This window comes from Salvelinus sp. IW2-2015, unplaced genomic scaffold, assembly GCF_002910315.2.
Source record: "Salvelinus sp. IW2-2015 unplaced genomic scaffold, ASM291031v2 Un_scaffold2243, whole genome shotgun sequence".
NCBI lineage: Eukaryota > Metazoa > Chordata > Actinopteri > Salmoniformes > Salmonidae > Salvelinus > Salvelinus sp. IW2-2015.
The window spans coordinates 1-22,298 of NW_019943572.1; the positions used below are offsets into that span (position 1 = coordinate 1).

The following is a 22,298-nucleotide window of genomic DNA, read 5'->3' on the forward strand; positions in this document are numbered from 1 at the left end:
AGAGAGAGATGTGGTGAGTTGTATCTCAACAGGAGAGGAGAGGTAGATTATAGTGGTGAGTTGGATCCTCCAGACAGAGGAACATGATAGTGGTGAATTGGATCTCCAGACAGAGGAACATTTATAGTGGTAGTTGGACCTCCAGGCAGAGGAACAGTTATAGGGGTGAGTTTGGATCTCCAGACAGAGGGAACAGTTATAGTGAGTGAGTTGTATCTCGCAGGCAGAGGACCACCTTTATAGTGGTGAGGTTGTACCTCCAGACGCGAACAGTTATAGTGGTGAGTTGTATCTCCAGGCAGAGAAACAGTTATAGTGGGTGAGTTGGACCTCCTGGCAGAGGAACAGTTATAGTGGTGAGTTGTATCTCCAGACAGAGGAACAGTTATAGTGGTGAGTTGTATTTCCCAGGCAGAGGACAGTTATATAGGTGAGTTGGACTCCATGCAGAGGAACAGTTATAGTGTTGAGTTGTATCTCCAGACAGAGACAGTATAGTGGTGAGTGTGATCCCAGACAGAGGAACAGTTATAGGGGGTGGAGTTTGGATCTCCAGACCAGAAACAGTATAGTGGGAGTTGATCTCCAGAAGAGCAGTTATAGTGGTGAGTTGGACCCTCCAGCGAGGAAACAGTTATAGTGGTATAGTTGGACCTCAGGAGAGGACAGTTATGGGTGAGTTGTATCTCCAGACAGAGGAACAGTTATAGTGGTGAGTTGTTTTCCAGACAGAGGAACAGTTATAGTGGTGAGTGTTATCTCCAGACAGAGGAACGTTATAGTGGTGAGTTGTTTATTCCAGACAGAGGAACAGTTTAGTAGTGTGAGTTGTATCTCCAGCAGAGGAAGTTTATATGGTGAGTTGATCTCCAGACAGAGGAACAGTTATAAGTGGTTGAGTTGGATCTCCAGACAGAGGAACAGTTATAGTGGTGAGTTTGGATTCCAGGCAGAGGAACAGTTATAGTGGTGAGTTGGATCTCCAGGCAGAGGAACAGTTATAAGTGGTAAGTGTGATCTCAGGCAGAGGAAACAGTTTATGGGTGAGTTGGGATCTCCAGGCAGAGGACAGTTATAGTGGTGAGTTGGATCTCCAGGCAGAGAACAGTTATGGGAGTTGGATCTCCAGACAGAGACAGTTAAGTGGTGAATTGGATCTCCAGGCAGAGGAACAGTTATAGTGGTGAGTTGGACCTCCAGGCAGAGGAAACAGTTTAGTGGTGGTGAGTTGGATCTCTAGCAGAGGAACAGTTATAGTGGTGAGTTGGATCTCCGGCAGAGGAACAGTTATAGGGGTGAGTTGTAATATCCCAGAACAGAGGAACAGTTATAGGGGTGAGTTGTATCTCCAGACAGAGGAACAGTTTAGGGGTGAGTTGTATCTTCCAGACAGAGGAACAGTTATAGGGGTGAGTTGTATCTCCAGACAGAGGAACAGTTATAGTGGTGAGTTGTATCTCCAGGCAGAGGAACAGTTTATAGGGGTAGTTGTATCTCCAGACAGAGGACCAGTTAGTGGTGAGGTTGTATCTCCAGGCAGAGGACAGTTATAGTGGTGAGTTGGACTCCAGGCAGAGGAACAGTTATAGTGGTGAGTTGGATAAAAAAGAGCAGGGACCATGTCTCGCCAGTTCACTGGTACAGAAATGGTTGAGAAACGCTGTACTGTAGCTGTCAATGTTTATGTGTCAGCACTACTGCCTGTGTGTTACGTAGGGTCAGGCTGTATGTGTGGGGATGGGCGTATGTATAATGGTGACCTGTTGGGGGTGGGGCGTGTGCGGTGATGTGGGCTAGTGTGAATAAAATGCCAGGAGCCAATTCTTGTCCCAGTCCGCCCCTGTGTGTGTCCTCTCTCCCCAGCTGGATGTGCTGTTGTAATGGGGAGATATGGGGAAGGACCACACTCTCTGGAGTTCATCTACATGACCCGCTGGAGGCTGCACAGTGAAACGTGAGTGTGTTATGTCAATCCTTCCTGTTCTTTCCTCCTCACTCCCCGGTCTCATCCAGTTCTTAGGTAACCTCTGTACTTCTCAATTCCCGGTTATTGATCACTGTCTTTCTGGCATGTCCTGGACATCTTTCACACCCACCAAATTCCCAATCCACCATGTCCATGTAAGTATGACATCATACATCTACAGTATAAACATCATGGGATGTGTTGTTATGTCATTTGATACCCCTTCCCCCTGCCCTCTAAACCAGCTGTCCTTTACCTTCCCTGCCCTCCGACCAGCTGTCTTTACTTCCCTGCCCTCCGACAGCTGTCTTACCTTCCCTGCCCTCTGACCAGCTGTCTTTACCTTCCCTGCCCTCTGACCAGCTGTCTTTACTTCCCTGCCCTCGCGACCAGCTGTCTTTACCATCCTGCCTCTGACCAGCTGTCTTTACCTCCCTGCCCTCACCAGTGTCTTTACCTTCCCTGCCCTCTACCAGCTGTCTTTACTTTCCCTGCCTCACCAGCTGTCTTTACCTCCCTGCCCTCACCAGCTTCTTTACCTTCCCTGCCCTCCGACCAGCTGTCTTTACCTTCCTGCCCTCCGACCAGCTGTCTTTACCATCCTGCCTCTCGACGCTGTCTTACCTTCCCTGCCCTCAACCACGCTGTCTTTACCTTCCCTGCCCTCTAACCAGCTGTCTTTACCTTCCCTGCCCTCTGACCACTGTTTTACCTTCCCTGCCTCAACCAGCTGTCTTTACCTCCTGCCCTACCAGCTGTCTTTACCTCCCTGCCCTCTAACCAGCTGTCTTTACCTTCCCTGCCTCCGACCAGCTGTCTTTACCTTCCTGCCCTCCGACCAGCTGTCTTTACCTTCCCTGCCCTCTACAGCTGTCTTTACCTTCCCTCCCTCTCCCACCAGCTGTCTTTACCTCCCTGCCCTCCGACCAGCTGTCTTTACCTTCCCTGCCTCTGACCAGCTTCTTACCTTCCCTCCCTCGACCAGCTGCTTTACCTTCCTGCCTCGACCAGCTGCTTTACCTTCCCTGCCCTCGACCAGCTGTCTTTACCTTCCCTGCCCTCTGACAGCTGTCTTTACCTTCCCTGCCCTCTGACCAGCTGTCTTTACCTTCCCTGCCCTCCGACCAGCTGTCTTTCCTTCCCTGCCCTCCGACAGCTGTCTTACCTTCCTGCCCTCCGACCAGCTGTCTTTACCTTCCCTGCCCTCCGCCAGCTGTCTTTACCTTCCCTGCCCCCGACCAGCTGTCTTTCCCTTCCCTGCCCTCCGACCAGCTGTCTTTATCCTTGCCCCTCTACCAGCTGTCTTTTACCATCCTTGCCTCCGACAGCTGTCTTTACCTTCCCTGCCCTCCGACCAGCTGTCCTTTCCTTCCCTGCCTCCGACCAGCTGTCTTTACCTTCCCTGCCTCTGACCACTGTCTTTAACCTTCCCTGCCCTCTGACCAGCTGTCCTTTACCTTCCCTGCCCTCCGACCAGCTGTCTTTACCTTCCTGCCCTCTGACCAGCTGTCTTACCTCCTGCCCTCTGACCAGCTGTCTTTACCTTCCCTGCCCTGACCAGCTGTCTTTACCTTCCCTGCCCTCTGACCAGTGTCTTTACTTCCTGCCCTCCGTACCCAGCTGTCTTTACCTTCCCTGCCCTCCGACCAGCTGTCTTTACCTTCCCTGCCCCGACCAGCTGTCTTTCCCTTCCTGCCCTCCGACCAGCTGTCTTTACCTTCCTGCCCTCGACCAGCTGTCTTTACCTCATCCTGCCCTCGCCAGCTTGTCTTTACCTTCCCTGCCCTCCGACCAGCTGTCTTTACCTCCTGCCCTCGACCAGCTGTCTTTACCATCCTTGCCCTCGCGACCAGCTGTCTTTACCTTCCCTGCCCTCTCGACCAGCTTGTCTTTACCTTCCTGCCTCCGACCAGCTGTCTTTACCTTCCCTGCCCTCTGACGCAGCTTGTCTTTTACTTCCCTGCCCTCCGACCAGCCTGTCTTACCTCTGCCCTCCGCCAGCTGTCTTACCTTCCCTGCCCTCCGACCAGCTGTCTTTACCTTCCCTGCCTCCGACCAGCTGTCTTTACATCCTTTCGCCTGCCCCTCTCGGTTCCGGCGAACCAGGGCTGGTCTTACTGTCCGGCGCCGGTGCCGTGGGGTTCCCACTGGCGGGCCGTGGCGCGAGGGCGGGGGGAGGCCGGTGCGTAGGGCTGTGCGGGCTGTTACGCGGGTTTGGGCGCGGGTGCCGGCTGCGAGGGGCGGCTGTCTTCTGCAGCGGTGGGATCACTCGGCGCTCGGTTGAACCGAGCCGTGGTCCGAAGGGCCGCGTGGTCTAATTAAGTACACACGTACAGCTCTGGTCTAGAGGCGCGCAGGGAGGTAAAGCAGCCTGGTCGGAGGCAGGGAAGGTAAAGACAAGCTTGGTTCGGCAGGGCAGGGCAGAAAAAAAAGGTAAGCACAGCTTGGTCGGCACGCCGCAAGGATGGTAAAGAAGCTGGTCACAGGGCAAAGGAATCGTAAAGACAAGCTGGTCGGGAGGCTGTCTTTAAAGTACTGTTGACAAGGTACCTAGTACGTGGCCTGGCCCGACCTCCGTGAAGGTGCTGTCTTTATAAATTACTTCCTGCCGGCCGTATCGACAACCGGCGGACCCAGCTGTCTTACCCTCCCTGCCCTCATGGTGGACACGGGGAAGGTAAAGACCAGAGCTGGTCCGGTGTTCTTTCCCGGCCCCGGGCAGGCCAGGGATAGTTCCCTGCCCTGCGTTAATGAGCACCAATCAGTGCTGGGTCGTGTGTTTAAACCTTCCCTGCCCAGGCGCCGACCAAGCGAAGGGCTATAAAGATCACGCTTAGGAGCCTCGGTTAGGGCAGGCGGAAGCGTACGATGACCACGCTGCGTTTGAGGCCAGCTTCTGGTTCACGCGTTCCCTGCCCTTCTGTGAACACGCTCGTGCGTTCACTGTCCGCTTGGCCGGGTGCCTCTGACCAGCTGCTAGTTACTTGGTTGCCCGGCGGTGATCGTGCTCCGGCAGCTTGGTCGCCGGCGGCCGCGTCCGAGCGCTGGTCTCGTGGTACCTCTCGGGCGCGCCGGCTGCGGCCTTCGCCCGCTGCGCCCGACGCGCGCCCGGCCGGTACCGCGCGCCTGGTGCCGGTGGCCGGCTGCAGTTCGGTCGTGCACGGGCCGGCGCCGGGTTCCTGCCCAGCTCCGGTCCGGCGGGCCGTGGCCCCGGTGCTACGCAGCTGGTCGGGCGGCAGGGAAAGGTCAGACCGCCTGGTCGCTCAGACGGGCCCGGGCCGGTCAACTGTGCACCCTTGACCTTTGTGTCCGCGGGCTGGGCGGCCTTCCAGCATCCCGGCGGTCGGGAAGCTCGGGCCACGGTGCTTATATTTCCTCAAGTCCATCCCTGGCTCGCTCAGCCGAGAGCCAGGGAACCGTAAGAGTGGCTCTGTTGACGCATCCGTTGCCAGTGCTGACCAGGCGTGAAGATCGTGTTTACCATCCTTTCGCCTCGAGCAGCGTGTCGGGTCACCTGTCAGGGCCTGGCCGGACGTCTGAGCCAGGCGTGGTCACGGGGGGCGGTCCTGTGCTCCTTACCTTCGCGTGCTCTCGCGGACCAGCTGTCTTTACCTTCCGGCCCATGGCCCGTCTGAGAGACCAGCGCATGTCTCTTACTTCGTTTCCGTGCCCTCGCGACCCAGCGCTGTCTGCAGTAGTCCCATGCAGTTGCGCTGCCCCGCTCCTGGACCGGGACGGCTGTTCTACCTGATCTACACGCCTTTGGTCCGCCCTGCCTCGGCAGGGCCGGGAAACGGCACCGCTTGGTCGAGCTGTCTTTTACAGGCGCTTGGCACGCGTGCCAAGCATGACGCTTGGTCCGACACAGGGGCAGGCCTGTGGTTACAATTATCAGTTCCCTGGTTTCAGGCGCTCCGACCAGGAGCAAGTGATGGCTATAAGAACACGCTGTGTTTCGCGTCATTGCCCTAGGGCAGGGCCGAAACCCAGCCCCTGGTTCTTTACCTTGGCATGTTCAGCTTAGTTTGTCTGTCTTGTTAGACAACTGTCATTACCCAAGGTCAGGCATGGGGGGATTGGACATGTGGGACTGCCATGGTGGGGAACTGAACCAAGGGGGCAACTGCATATGGGGACATGGTGGGGAACTGGACATGGGGGGGGGGGGTGGACGGACATGGGGCAGTGGTGGAAAAAGTATGTAAGAGTTTGGTTTGAGCTTGAGTTTTTCTGAAAGGTAACAGTCTTACGGATGCAATAAATGCTCAGATAAAGTGTGGATTCTCAAATAGGCAACACTTGAAAATACATCTCTTACAGACAAAATATATTTATGCCTTAATGAAGGAATATAAACAGTAATCGTAAGCAGTTACAATCAGTCACTTTGCTTTAGAATAAACATCCTGTAGAAATGTATAGAACCCTATACATTAAAAAAACAAGTCCTGCAATGCTGAACAGCCTTTCACAGGAAGCTGATGCAGGTAAGGGTGTGTTTAACCTCAGAGACAGGACACAGGGGTGACTGGCCATGTCCTCAGAGCATCTAAATGACAGGCTTCTGTTCACTGTACCATTTCAGCTAATTATAATACTTATACTACTCAATGCCTTGATGGTTAATGGCTACCATACAAACACTTACAAATAAATCCAGACAGTGTTTTATAGATGCATACTGAGCAAGCCCCTAGGAATCATCAATTGCAGTAAAGTATGGACTGACTGCAGATAGTTCAGAGAGAAATCATAAAAGCATTACTCAATGCTGTGCATCTGAATGTCCAATGCTGCCTCCTGTCTTATTTCAACTGTCAGCCATAGGGATCTGGGATGGTTCACAGGAATGCGTGTTCTCCTTAAAACACCATCCAGGAAAACTTTGGCTTGAAGTCTGTTGAAAGGGGCCAATTCTGTCTCGTGGCATCCATTCCTGTGAAATATGGGCTGTTTAAGATGGAATTGCAAAGCTCATTAGTTAAATACGCTCTGCTTGTCAGAATGTGCCAGCATCTACTAGGCTATTTACTTTGCAAGTTGTCTTTTGAATAAACTTGAAGGTAAGTGACAATAAACAACATTAATGTCTCTTTCTACACTCTCCTCAGAGATATCCCATGGTCCTGGAGTACAGGCCAAGAATAGACTTTGGCTGAACGAAGCCCTGGAAGCCTTCATAGACAAACAAAGCAATGACTGGATGCACATGCAGCCAAGGCCAGGAACTCTGTCCTTCCAAACCTTTCTGAACTTCTCTACATTTGACCATTTATTTTTTCTTTCTCCTTCTGTTTCATTTAGTTGCGACTTTTGTTGCTGAACATTCTGTGTCCTTCGTTGCTGAACATTCTGTGTCCTTCGTTGTTGAACATTCTGTGTCCTTCGTTGTTGAACATTCTGTGTCCTTCGTTGTTGAACATTCTGTGTCCTTCGTTGTTGAACATTCTGTGTCCTTCGTTGTTGAACATTCTGTGTTCTTCGTTGTTGAATATTCTGTGTGCTTCGTTGTTGAACATTCTGTGTCCTTCGTTGTTGAACATTCTGTGTTCTTCGTTGTTGAATATTCTGTGTGCTTCGTTGTTGAACATTCTGTGTCCTTCGTTGTTGAACATTCTGTGTCCTTCGTTGTTGAACATTCTGTGTSCTTCGTTGTTGAACATTCTGTGTCCTTCTTTGTTGAACATTCTGTGCTTCGATGTTGGAACAWTCTGTGTGTTTCGATGTTGGAACATTCTGTGTCCTTCGATGTTGGAACATTCTGTGTCCTTCGTTGTTGAACATTCTGTGTCCTTCGATGTTGGAACATTCTGTCCTTCGATGTTGGAACATTCTGTGTCCTTCGTTGTTGAACATTCTGTGCTTGTGGCCAAAGTGATCTTCAAGACAAGTAACTAAAGACAAGCGTAGCTGAAACATAGGTGTATGAATATATCAAGTTGTATTTACTCCAACTCCAAGGGCTTCCACCCAATGCCTGACTAAAACATGTTTTATGTCTTTTATAAATGCACATAACATATCCACAGATTTGCCCACCATCAATCAATTAGGGAAATTTGCATGTGACAGGGCACCTTTAATAATGTTGTCAACAAGTTTCAAAGAGTCTAAACCGAAGCCCATTCGTCTTCATTCTGTTCTATGCTCAGTTAATAACCAGTCTGACAAGCTGCTGAAATCTACAAACGCTCTCTGGCAGAGGCTGGGCAACCTGCAGGATGGGGAGATAAACATTAAGCCTCTCTCTCTCTTTCTCTGTCACACACACTCAACCCATACTGCGGTGTGATTACCCTGGCTCCTGCCAATCTCAGACTTGTGCTAATAGCTTTTTTGGCACCGTTCTGAGTGAGGAGGTATTACATTTTAGTTTTTCAGATTGATCATAGTATTTTTAGACTAGAGATTTATTATCTTACATGTTTTTAAAGGGAAACTAATGGTGTGTACATTTCATATTGTTACTAGACCTTTGAGATATAAATGTGTTTTATGAAATAGATGACATTACAACATGAGAGTAAGATATATGTATTATGGATCTTGGATATCTTTGCTCACAGAACAGCTTTTTGCACTGTAAGAGCTGGTTGGCCGTAAAGCTTATTCTATTAGCGTTGAGGTGTACTGAAGCGGTCTCTTTCAGAGTAATTCAGTATCGAGAGTATACGGCGTCTGCTTCCTTACCTAGTCATCTCATGTTTAGCCTTTTAATCTATGTTGATATGATTTATATGTGAAAAACATTGAGGTGAAGACAAGCTGTCCTTCTGCTGAAAAATAGGATGCATGTTGGAAACATGTACATATTCTTATGGTTAATGTTTTATGCTGCTTAGAATATATTTTTTAAATGTACTGCCTGTGAATCATTCTTGAGAGAGAGCTGTGAAGAAAAATTGTTCATATCTGTACTTGATTTATAATTATTATTCATTAATAAATTAAATGTTTTTTTATTTTACTGACTGTCTTGACTTAAAGCTACAATCTGTAACTTTTTGGACAACCTGACCAAATTCACATAGACATGTGAGTTATAGATCTGTCATTCTCATTGGAAGCAAGTCTAAGAAGCGGTAGATATGCTTTAGGTGCGCTATTTCTATGCTTCCCATTCCTACATTTAATTTTTGCCTTTTACTTTTGGTTTTGTACACCAGCTTCAAACAGCTGAAAATACAATCTTTCTGTTTATGGAAAATATATGTCACAGTGGTTTAGATGGTACAATGATTGTTCTCTACACAATTACTGCTTGGTTTGACATGAACTGAAATTAGGCAAACCAGGAAATGGTGTATGAATTTCTTCAATTTCCATTGAGAGTTTTTCTGATCTGCTCGGGCTTTGGGCCTGTTGTTAGGATAAAGGACTGATGCTTTCACCAATACTCATATTTATGTCCTTGTTGAATTTGCAACTTGTTATATCTAGTGTTCTGTTTCCTCCTTTGAACGCCATGAAAGTATGTTTTATAGGTTTATTACAAAGTGCTCCTGCCCAAACTAGTGAACCCCTTCCGGGTCGGTCCAGTTGGAAAGACTACGATTTACCTGCTTTGTTTGTCTGGCTGGACAGGCAGGAGGATAGTGTTTCTAGATCAGGGATGGTGTCCCACTTTCCCCATCCCTAGCAAACACAGCTGATTTAAACTAATTGCGTTCTAAACTGAAGATCATGATTAGTTGATTATTTGAGTCCGGTGTGATAAATGGGGCTGGAGCAAACGTGTGACCATTAGGCACCTAATCCATGATTTGTTCTGGGTTTGGTCTGGATGTTGTTGCTGACAGTATTAGTCTCCGGTTGGTAGACTTGTCATCAGGAGAGTGTCATTGCATTCTGAGATGAGTTTGAGAACGGTTTCTGTCTTGCCTATATTAATTGGAATCCAGATGTCTCTTGACATCTGTTTAGTGTTCAGTTGGATTTATATCTGACAACATACTTTTCTCTCTCTTGTCAGCTGTCTGTGTCGTACTTCCTGCTCATCAGGGAGCTTTAAGGTCAGAAAATACTGTATACATGTATCTAGGCCAAAGTTCCCTACAGGCTTCATACTGTACGTTTTGTACATTCATTCTCTCATGCCAGCGGGCATTTGGGTCTGGAGGATATAGGGAACATTATATTTGCACCATTGAGTCTGTAAGATGTCTCAAGGGTCCTAAAACCCCTCAATACAATATCTTGTGTAATTTTGTTTGTGACTGTGATACATGAAGCATAATTAAGATGTCAGTGTTCTGACATCCGCATTTAACTGACAACCTGACAACAGTTGAGTTCATCATCTGGATGAAACTAGGGCGATATCGTGAAGCCCAGTGCTTCAAGGCATCTCTGATAACAGTTTATACTGTATGCAACTCCTATATTTCTGAGTTGGTACATTTTAGGGAATGAGTTTCTTGGGACTTATTTACTGAGCAAACATTGACACTGCAATGTTCCGTCACAAACACACATGTTCTGGAAAGAAGAAGATTGTCATAACATGAACAAGAACTCTCCATAATAACAGTGGGCTCTTGTCCTTCTCCATTTTGGTTTGTTTATTGTGCAGAGATGTTAATATTTATCATGTAAATTAAACATTAAGTAAAATTATTAATCAATACATTCACACTGTTTTTGATCAGTTGCTATATTGTGTTTTAACAGATGAGAGAAGAAACTTGTAGCTATTTTTGTAGGTCAACACAGAATTCAAGATAAATAAATAGCAGAATGAGTTGTTGAATACGCCTGTCAAGAGATATTGTTGGAGTAGCACGGAGAGGCAAATTAGTAGCCATCACTTTAAGTGTGCTTAGTTATTTTTGGACCGATATGGAAGGTTGGGCATGGCTGGATATCTAGATGTGGTCCTGGCTGGTCAACGATGTCCAGTTGGGATCCTGGCTGCTCAACGATGTCTAGTTGGGTTGCCTTGTTGGGATCCTGGCAGGTCAACAATGTCTAGTTGGGTTGCCTTGTGATCCTGGCTGGTCAACAAATGTCTAGGTTGGGTGCCTTGTTGGGATCCTGGCAGGGTCAACAATGTCTAGTTGGGTTGCCTTGTTGGGATCCTGGCAGGTCAACAATGTCTAGTTGGGTTGCCTTGTGATCCTGGCTGGTCAACAATGTCTAGTTGGGATCCTGGCTGGTCAACTGTCTTGCGTGGATTGTTCTATGTTGCACCATCTTTCCCTGCTATGGTTACGTGATTCTTTTGTCAGACCGATTGTATGATGTGTTTCTAAAGATGAATCTATCAGCCAAAACAGAGAGAAATGTAGGTGTGTTATCTCACATTAAGAAGGATCTATGTGAATGATATGTATTAAAGGTTCAGCCACTTCTATCTGTGGTGCAACACTGCTAATCTTGGCTTCATCCAATGGATCATAACTTCCAATGACATGTTGTCATTCTACCCTTATGCTACCCATCTATCAACACAGTTACCATCTCATGACCTATGATCTCAATCTGCCTTTAATCATAAGGTCACGTGTTTGGCTACCGTCCTGACACGTCATCATCAGCCAAAAGTTAGTAGTATCTTTTTAAGAGTCGACGATGGTACCGTCCTCACATCAACTCAGCCCACGGTGGTACAGTCCTCACAGCAACTGGTAGCCTCAGCCCACAGCAACAGTCCTCACAGGGGCGGCAGGTAGCCTAGTGGTTAGAGCGTTGAACTTGTAACCGAAAGGTTATGAATGTTTTGTTCTGCCTGAAAATGTTTTGTTCTGCCTCTGAACAAGGCAGGTAACTCACTGTTTCTAGGCTATCATTGAAAATAAGCATTTGTTCTTAACTGACTTGCCTAGTTAAATAAAGGTAAAAAAATACAAATAAACTCGAAGCCCACTGTGGTACACTCCTCACAGCAACTCTAAATATAGAACTAATAACAGCAGTGACTGTCACTAACACTTTGATTGCTGACCTCGCCTGAGGATGACTTCACCCTGTGTAGCAAGTACTCCATATGTCTGCCTTAGGTGATTTCATCACATGTTGTACAGTACGATATACAGTACCAGTCAAGTTTGGACACACCTACTCATTCAAGGGTTTTTCTTTATTTGTACTATTTTCTACATTGTAGAATGATAGTCAAGATATCAAAACTATGAAATAACACATGGAATCATGTAGTAACCAAAAAAGTGTTAAACAAATCAAAATATATTTTAGATTCTTCAAAGTAGCCACCCTTTGCCTTGATGACATGTATGAACTTTCCAATTTGTAAGTCGCTCTGGATAAGAGCGTCWGCTAAATGACTTAAATGTAAATGTAAATGACAGATTTGCACACTATTGGCATTCACTCAACCAGTTTAACCTGGAATGCTTTTTCCAACAGTCTTGAAGGATTTCCCCCATATGCTGAGCACTTGTTGGCTGCTTTTCCTTCAATCTGCGGTCCAACTCATCCCAAACCATCTCAATTGGGTTGAGGTCGGGTAATTGTGGAGGCCAGGTCATCTGATGCAGCACTCCATCACTTTCCTTCTTGCTCAAATAGCCCTTAAACAGCCTGGAGGTGTGTTGGGTCATTGTCCTGTTGAAAAACAAATGATAGTCCCAATAAGCGCAAATCAGATGGGATGGCGTATCGCTGCAGAATGCTGTGGTAGCCATGCTGGTTAAGTGTGCCTTGAATTCTAAATAAATCACCAGCAAAGAACCCCCACACCATCACACCTCCTCCACACTTGCGGAAATCATCCATTCACCTACTCTGCGTCTCATAAAGACACGGTGGTTGGAACCAAAAATCTTAAATTTGGAATCATCAGTCCAAGGGACAGATTTCCTCCAGTCTAATATCCATTGCTCGTATTCTTTGACCCAAGCAAGTCTCGTCTTATTATTGGTGTCCTTTAGTAGTGGTTTCTTTGCAACAATTCGACTATGAAGGCCTAATTCACACAGTCTCCTCTGAACAGTTGATGTTGAGATGTGTCTGTTACTTGAACTCGGTGAAGCATTTATTTGGCCTGCAATTTCTGAGGCTGGTAACTCTAATGAACATACCCTCTGCAGCAGAGGTAACTCTGGGTCTTCCATTTCTGTGGCGGTCCTCATGAGAGCCAGTTTCATCATAGCTCTTGATGGTTTTTGAGACTGCACTTGAAGAAACTTTCGAAGTTCTTGAAATTTTCCGTGTTGACGGACCTTCATGTCTTAAAGTAAGGATGGACTGTCATTTCTCTTTGCTTATTTGTGCTGTTCTTGCCGTAATATGGACTTAGTATTTTACCAAATAAGGCTATCTTCTGTATACCACCACTACCTTGTCACAACACAACAGATTGGCTCAAACACATTAAGAAGGAAAGAACTTCAACAAATTAACTTTTAACAAGGCAGACCTGTTTATTGAAATGCATTCCAGGTGACTACCTCACAAAGCTGGTTGAGAGAATGCCAAGAGTGTGCAAAAGCTGTCATCAAGGCAAAGCCTGGCTACTTTGTTGGTTACTACATAATTCCATATGTCTCATTTCATGGTTTTGATGTCTTCACTATTATAATACAATAAAGAAAAACCCTTGAATGAGTAGGTGTGTCCAAATGTTTGACTGGTACTGTACATCTTTTCCCCCAAACAGTACCCCATAAAAAGCCTTGACTACTTCTTTAATTCCCTCTGAATACGTTTAGAAAAAAACCCAATCTTTCGTCTTTAACCCCATAGTTACCCCTCCCTTGCTAACTATATTCTTAAAGGACCTTGGCCACTTCTCCCCTATTAGTTCCCTCTCTTTACTTCCTTTCTTTTATGCTCTGCTAAAAATGACATTTCTCTCTTTACTTCCTTTATTTCTTTCGTTAAAATCAAGGCCTTAAGTTAAAACACAGTTCCAGTCGCCTCTGCAGTCCCACCATGCAGCGTTTGTCTTTTTCCTCTCTGAAGAAGGTCCTCGTCGTACCCTTCACCATTTTCCACCACTCTGCTCGTGTGTCAAAAGAGTCCTGTAATGTCTGCTGCTGGCTGAACTGCACCATGTACTGGCTACCTACTCCGTCATCTTCTAAAAGGGAGCAGTTCAGTTTCCAGGGCCCTCTTATGTGATCTGAGAAGAAGCAGGGGTTATTCTAGCATCAGTTGGGGGACTGTCATGGGTAAACAGATAGTCGATAGAGAGGCTCTGGTGCCGTCACCACTGGTCCAGATGAAGCCCTCTTCTCTTGGATGCAGGGATTTGAAACAGTCAGTCATTTGAAAATCCCTGCACAACCCTTGCAACAAAACACTGAACTTATCTACCTTAAAATCTTCTAACACCCCTCCCCTGTCTACTCTACTTAAAACACAGTTAAATTACCCACCCACAACTGAAGGATTCCTCCCTACCATGTGGGTCATTCTTGTCATTAAAACCGTAAACATTTATCACATTTATATCCCTCTCTATAAAGGTCCATTTTGCCTAAAGAGCACACCCAACAACCACTACTGTACTTGACTTTACCACCACCTGTGGGGTCTCTCTCATCAAGGGGTACTTGCTTTAAAACAGTTTAATAGGGGTTACTCTGGACACTCATTGAGAGGTACTGGCTTTTTCCCTCTCTCCCTCCGGGTAAGGGGGGGTGGCAGGGAAAGGAGGTTAAAATCAGCCTTAAAAAGAAGGCTTGGTTGGGGGAGTTAGTCTTCCTCCCGCCCTCTGAGCTCTCCCACCCCCCTTTACCTTTTTCCCCCTCCACCTATTCAGGGTCAGAGAGCTCCTCAGCATTTATTTTTTGTGGGGGAGAGTACTCTTCCAGCGTCTCCCTCCTCGCCCCCTCATCTCCTGTGCTCTTCCCTTTTGCCCTCCAACACCGTCTCCATACTGCCTGACCCGTTTGGGGAGGTCTCGCTCATCGAATTTGCAAGGCCGTCTTTCTTGGCCCCTTCTTCTTCAGGGGTCACTTTAGTCTGGAGCGGGGGGATTGGGGTGGGGATTTCCCCCCCCCTCCCTTCCACTTTCTTCCACCACCGCACCTTCTGCGCCTTCCACAACAACAACCTCCTCCGCAACCACCTTTTCCACCTCCGCAGCAACTGCCGTTCCCCTCACATGGCTGGGTGGGACCGCTCTCCACAGAGGTGGCACACCCTTCCATTTCCGCACTCCTCGTAGCAGTGTCCCACCTCCCAGCACTTCATGCAGACCACTTTGTCACAAGTCTCTGCCAGGTGGCCATGTTCATTACATTTCCATCACAGCTTGCGCTGGCCCTGGTAATAAACATGGCCCCTGTTCTCCCCAAGGACTATGGTGGACATGATGGCTTTCAACCCACCATAGCCCTTGGGATCCGCTCTCTGCTGGACAGTGACCCTCCAGGTCCCCGTCCAGATTCCATCTGGATCCTTCACCTGGGTCAGGGATCCCTGGATTCTTCATCTGGGTCAGGGACCACTTCACGTTGCAGTACTTGCCCAGCCACACAGCAAAGTCCTCTGGTTGTGTGGTCTCATTGTACTTACGGACAATAACTGTTTTAATGCTATTTGCCCGTCAGCTTTGTCACCTCAGACATTTCTGTGAGGGACCTCTGGGTATTCAGGGAATTCTGGCCCCAGAACTCCCTCAGGTGCTGGCACCAAAGCCTTCGCAAAACGGAAGGCCAAGATGCAGTTCAGCAGGTAAGAACAGTTACTACACTGGATCATAGAAGTGATACCTACAAGGGGTTTGGAGCAGGGTCATAGGGTTTGGAACAGGGTCGTAGGGTTTGGAGAAAGGTTGTAGTTCTTGGGAAGGACAGTTCTGGTCCCGGGTACAAAAAAATATGCTCTGTATGCGTTCGGCAAATATCAATGGGAACATTTGAAAAACTGATGTCGAAGTTTGAATATTTATAAACATGGGAAATAACTACTTTGACAGTAATAAAGTACAGAAGTAATACCTTCAACAGTCACTTGGTAATCCATTGTCCAATCAGAAAGGAGAGAGAACTTTTCTGAATTAAATTCTAATTTAAAGCAAAGTTGGAAAACAATAACCCATCAAGTACGTGTGGGGATCAAATGTTGCTTCAATATCACAACCAATAGCCGGCTGAAATGCTTCAGACCAAAACACACATCACCACAGGATATGGAGCTCTGTCGCCACCAACTGGCCATTCTACATTACTCCAGTTCTACCGACTGTTTTTTTCTCTGACACAGAAGATTGATTAACAAGTGATATGGTTGATTGGCTCTTTATTTCCCACATTGCTAATTTAAGGGCAACCACCAGAGTTGCACCCTCATTCCAATTTGAAATAGGCCTACGTCTAGCCTATAAAGTCCCACACAACACTGCACACGTCACGGTGTAGAGGCTAATTGCATTATCAATAATGATGCAGCCGTGTGTATGTTATGAATGAGATCCTCCATTTGGCCTAGCAAGCGCAACATCTATTTTGTTTTTACATATAAGAGGGAGGGAATAGCTCACAAACAAATAAATGGTACTAGATAAGACTTGTGAATTTGTGCTGGAACAGCCATCAAAACAGAGAAGGTGTGAATGGTGTATAATGGTCTCTTGCGGTGGGTAGGTGCATGTGAATATATATATAGTGGTCTCTCGTGTCCGTTTGCTTCCATATGACCTGGAGAAACCAACCTTCTGCGAGTTGGCTTTTCTTCAGGCTGTCCTGTAATCCCATCAAAACATATATGTATACTGAACAAAAATATAAACGCAACATGCAACAACTTCAAAGATTTCATTGAGTTACAGTTCATATAAGGAAATCAGTCAATTGAAATCAATTCATTAGGCCCTAATCTGTGTATTTCACATGACTGGGCAGGGGCTCAGCCATCGGTGGGCCTGGGAGGGCATAGGCCCATCCACTTGGGAGCCAAGTGGATATCTTCTCCTGTCCTTGATCCTAGGCTTTTTCCCTCTTCAGTCAAATTCCACTGAAAACCCAAATCCTAACTTTATTATGTAATCCATAGGTTGCATTATCAAAGCACGTCTCTCGCCTATGCATGTCAAAATACCGCTCTAACATTTCTCCCACTTCTCTGCACTTTCTTGTACTTGCTGCCCATATTAGAGCTTTGGTAGAGAATGTTTGATCAACAAACGGTATGAGAGTAGATATGGATATTTTAAAACAGAGTTGGTCCCTGTTAAGATAACTTGATATTTAAACAATTTCCACTCTTCGTCTCCCCATTATACGGATAGCAGATCAGCTCATGAATAATCATCAACTTAATTTTGTCCAAATATATGAGGTATGAATGTCTAGGAGCAACAACAGCTCAGCCGCGAAGTGGCCCAGACCCTGGGACCAGGCAGTCCCACAGGTAAGTCAGGGGTCAACGCATGATCCTTTTCAATCCTCTTTCTGATTTAGCCAGCGTTCTGAATAAGACTCGACTGAACATACAGTACAAGCTGGCTGTTCAGTCACAGTCAAAATTCAGCTGTTTTATCCACTTCACATTCAGTGGTCCAGTATGGCTCAGTTGGCAGAGCATGGTGCTTGCAATGTCAGGGTTGTGGGTTTGATTCCTGGGGCCACCCATGCGTAAAATGTATGCATGCATGACTGTAAGCTTTGGATAAAAGTGTCTGCTAAATGGCATATATTATATTATTATTATATACTAATGACCTAATAGGTCCAGGACAGCAGAGGAGAAGAGCGATAGGAAATAGAGAGCAGCATTGGAACATGAGGAGCAGGTAGATTCTCCTCAGCCTTGTACCTTCCTGTGCTCTAGCAGTGCAGAGGGATTTGTGACATCACAGGGGTTAACAACCTTCATGATCTGTGTCATGCCATCTATTCCCATCAGTGACATTGTTCAGTCCATATTGGATTACTGCCGCTCTGCTTGCACATAATCAACTGCAGTGATGGAACATTATGCATGCGGACACAATATGTGCCCATTCAGAGATGAGGACTGGCATTGGGTTGGCCACATTAGCTGGAACGTTGAGCACTCTGCCCAGGACAGTGCCCTCTGATGGGTAGGGAGGAGGCATTATGCAGCGGGCAGGGACATGGCACCATACTGGACTGGTACCACAGTGGAACTCACACCGTCAAGAGTTAATCTCCTGGTTATTTTGACAAGGTTCAGGAGAGGTCCTTTACACAGTGTCTAGTAGAGGTCTATGGCCAGGCTTTGCTGTGTATTCAAGTTTGAGTTTCATGTCGTGTTGTTAGGCTACAGACTTCGATATGATTGAAAGTACAGTGCAGGTTCATAGTTAAAGGGGCAGTCTGCAGTAAAAAAACAAATTGGACACCCCGCCACTGATTTGGTATACGGCTGTGGTATGGGGCTGGAGAAATGTAACCACTCTCAAATTCCTATACAGAGCTATGGATGCAGGCACCATCCATGATATCAAAATGATAGTTTTGAAGCTATATTGTGTCTGTTCACAATTACATTGTTTACAAACAATGGCGTAAAAACTCATATTTTGGGTTCTGATGGGGTATGAAAGTTTAACCAAGCTCATGAAGATTTTATATTCATATTCTTCAAGAATCAATGGTGAAACAATATATCACTTTAAAAGTAAAAAATACAAGTATTTTGTGAGGCAGAAGTATCCAGTATTTAATAGACATCTTTATCCATGCAGTCTTTGTGTCTATATTGACTGTGATAACACTTTCATTTTTCAGGCCAGTTTAAGATAGTACTTAAATTTGAACAAGTCATTTCTAAGTAAGTACTTGGTTAATACTGAGCTGTAAAATAAAGGGTTACCTAGCCTGCTGTATTCCTCTATGTCTCAGCCTCTTATCCTTAGGTTCCTTCTCACACATAGCATTCTTCTCTCCCCTACACAATGGGTTCTCTGACAGCTCAACTCAACTTGAGACAGGCTGAGGATGGGGTTGCGTGTATCGTCATCCGGAACTGGATGCCTTCATTCAGGGATGCTAATAGCTGTGTGAGAAGAGAGAGAGAGGACAGTGGTCAGAGCTCTCCTGTCACTCATAAAGCTCTGCCAGCCAGTTTGTTTACTCTCATTAATAGGACCACACATTAGTGTTAGCTGGGTCGAGTTCAGGAGCGAAATGTTTTGTTCTTATTGGACATGAATCAAATCAAATCTATTTATATAGCCCTTCTTACATCAGCTGATATCTCAAAGTGCTGTACAGAAACCGAGCCTAAAACCCCAAACAGCAAGCAATGCAGGTGTAGAAGCACAGTGGCTAGGAAAAACTCCCTAGAAAGGCCAAAACCTAGGAAAAAACCTAGAGAGGGACCAGGATATGAGGGGTGGCCAGTCCTCTTCTGGCTGTGCCGGGTGGAGATTATAACAGAAYATGGCCAAGATGTTCAAATGTTCATAGATGACCAGCAGGGTCAAATAATAATAATCACAGTGGTTTGTCGAGGGTGCAGCAAGTCAGCAACCTCCAGGAGTAATGTCAGTTGGCTTTTCATAGCCGATCATTAAGAGTATCTCTACCGCTCCTTGCAGTCTCTAGAGAGTTGAAACAGCAGGTCTGGGACAGGTAGCACGTCCGGTGAACAGGTAGGGTTCCATAGCCGCAGGCAGAACAGTTGAAAACCGGAGCAGCAGCACGGCCAGGTGGACTGGGGACAGCAAGGTGTCATCATGCCAGGTAGTCCTGAGGCATGGTCCTAGGGCTCAGGTCCTCCGAGAGAGAGAAAAGAAAGAGAGAGAATTAGAGAGAGCATACTTAAATTCACACAGGACACCGGATAAGACAGGAGAAGTACTCCAGATATAACAAACTGATCCAAGCCCCCCGGCACAATAAACTACTGCAGCATAAATACTGGATGCTCAGACAGGAGGGGTCAGGAGACACCTATGGCCCCATTTCCGATGATACCCCCGGACAGGGCCAACAGGAAGGATTTAACCCCCACCCACTTTGCCAAAGCACAGCCCCCCACACCTCTAGAGGGATATCTTCAACCCCAACTTACCATCCTGAGACAAGGGCGAGTATAGCCCACAAAGATCTCCGCCACGGCACAACCAAGGGGGGCGCCAACCCAGACAGGAAGATCACGTCAGTGACTCAACCCACTCAAGTGACGCAACCCTCCTAGGGACGGCATGAAAGAGCACCAGTAAGCCAGTGGACTCAGCCCCTGTAATAGGGTGTAGAGGCAAAGAATCCCAGCGGAGAGAGGGGAAACCGCCAGGCAGAGACAGCAAGGGCGGTTCGTTGCTCCAGAGCACATATGTCAGAGTCAAGGCCCGCGGGCCACATCCGGCCCGCGAGAAGGTTTTTTTACGGCCCTGGGATGCATCTTGATTTATTATTAGAACCGGCCCGCAGACCGCAGCAAGCCGGCAGCCCGCAGATCTTTTACCGCACCATACTACATTTCCCACAATGCAACGGTGACGCACCGAGCAGTAGGCTGCTTCATTTCAATATTTATTGGCACGCAGTCCGTCAGCATCACAGTAAAATTAACTTTCAGATACCCATCAAAAATGGCAAAACGGAAGGTGGACACTGAGAAACCGGGGGTTTCAAACAAGGTGGGAGTCGGAGTATATGTTCACGGAGGTAGCTGGAAAAACCTGTGTGTCTTCTGTGTGGAGAAAGTGTGGCGGTACTGAAAGAGTAAATTCTGAGACGACATTATGAAACGAAACACGCGGACAAAAACAAGAATATGGGACATGGAAAAGGCTACAAAAGGCAGAGGAATTAAACGAGGCCTCAAATCTCGACAGCTCTGTTCAAAAAGCAAATCCAAGGCCAGGCTGCTGTCAAGGCCAGTTTTATTTGGCAGAAGAGATCGCTAATCAGCCGCGGCCATTTACGGAGGGGGATTTCATTCAAAAACTGCATGATTAAGTTTGTGACGAAGTTTGCCCAGAAAAAAGGGCAACTCTTTTTAAATGTGAGTCTGAGCAGAAACACCATTGCCGAGAGAGGGTAAACCAGTTGTCATCAATCTAAAAGAGCAGCTTGTGAAAAAGGGAAAGATTCATTGCAATATTCCTTTGGCTGTGGATGGAGCCGACATTTCTGAACATGCCGTTTCAATTTATCCGGGAGTGGACTCCAGCCTAAGCGTGACCAAGAGGAGTTTTGGCTTACCGTCCTATGCATGCACAACTACGGGGCATGATTTGGTATGAAGAGGTGTCCAAGATGTGTAAATGAGATGGACATGCCTGGGAAAAACTCGTGGGTTTGACAACCGACAGGCAACCTGCGATGTGTGGACACAGGAGCGGACTGGTGGCGAGATACGGGAAAAGAGGCAAGAGGAAAACGCGACAGGTGAGCTGACAGCTTTCATTGTATCATACCCAGGAAGCGTTGTGCGGTAAAGCCTTGAAAATGGAGCATGTAATGAGATCATCACGCAGCACAGTTAACTTTATCAGAGCCAAAGGTTTGAAAATCACCGCCAGGTTCAAGCATTCTCTGAACGGAGTTAGAAACGGAGCATGGTGATTTTGGCCTTATCACACAGAGTGCGATGGCTAAGCAGGGAAAGGTGCTTCAAAGATGTTTCGAGGCTTCGTGAGGAGATTTGTCTGTTCTTGGGACAGCAAAGGGAAAGACACAACAACTCCGAGACGAAATGTTTTTGTGTGAAATGGCTTTTCTGTGTGACATTACGAGTCATCTGAATGCAATGAACTTGCAGCTGCAGGGTCGGGATCATGTCATCTCTGATATGTACAGTACAGTGAAGGCATTTAAAACCAAACTGACTCTGTGGGAGACGCAGATGCGGAAAGAAAATTTGAGCCACTTTCCCAGCTGCCAGACCATGAAAGGAAGCTCTCTACTCAGTGCGTTCCCGAAGCGCAACAGTTTGGCTGATAAAATAGGTATGCTTGCCGCTGACTTTCGACGCCGATTTGCTGACTTTGAAGCACAAAAAAGCAGGTTGGACTGCTCGTAACCCATTTGCTGTTGACGTGGAAAGCTCACCACCAAACCTCCAAATGGAGTTGATTGACCTCCAATGCAATGATAGCACTGAGGGCAAAATATGCGGCAGTGGGTGCTGCGGAGTTCGCCCGTTTCCTCCCCCCGCCACAAATGCCCAGCTGCGCATCCAGGCTGCTCAAACGTTGTCTATGTTTGGCAGCACATACCTGTGTGAACAACTGTTTTCTTTGATGAACCTGAAACAAAACATCACACAGAAGTCGACTTACTGCTGAACACCTCCACTCAATTCTGAGGATTATCTCAGCTCAGAGCCTTACCCGAACATTGATGAACTTGTGGAAAAGATGGGAACACCACCAAGTATCACCCTCAACCTCAAACAAGTGAACATTACTGTGCAATCACATATTAGAGTTTTTATCAGTTCAAGTTTA

At 46.8% G+C, this 22,298-nt stretch overlaps 1 protein-coding gene and 1 long non-coding RNA gene across 2 annotated transcripts; one reads left to right on the forward strand and one right to left on the reverse strand.

Moving 5' to 3' along the window:
• The first annotated feature begins 677 nt into the window (after nucleotides 1–677).
• LOC139025084 (uncharacterized) lies at nucleotides 678–1,616 on the forward strand. The gene is made up of 6 exons (XR_011476520.1): nucleotides 678–709; nucleotides 893–1,004; nucleotides 1,145–1,212; nucleotides 1,252–1,263; nucleotides 1,377–1,518; nucleotides 1,590–1,616. It is a non-coding gene; the product is annotated as an uncharacterized lncRNA (long non-coding RNA).
• Nucleotides 1,617–7,266: 5,650 nt separating this feature from the next.
• LOC139025085 (putative uncharacterized protein DDB_G0282281) lies at nucleotides 7,267–7,653 on the reverse strand. Its single transcript, XM_070440117.1, has one exon. It carries the CDS (start codon nucleotides 7,651–7,653, stop codon nucleotides 7,267–7,269), a length of 387 nt encoding a protein of 128 aa, XP_070296218.1.
• Between the last annotated feature and the right edge of the window lie 14,645 nt (nucleotides 7,654–22,298).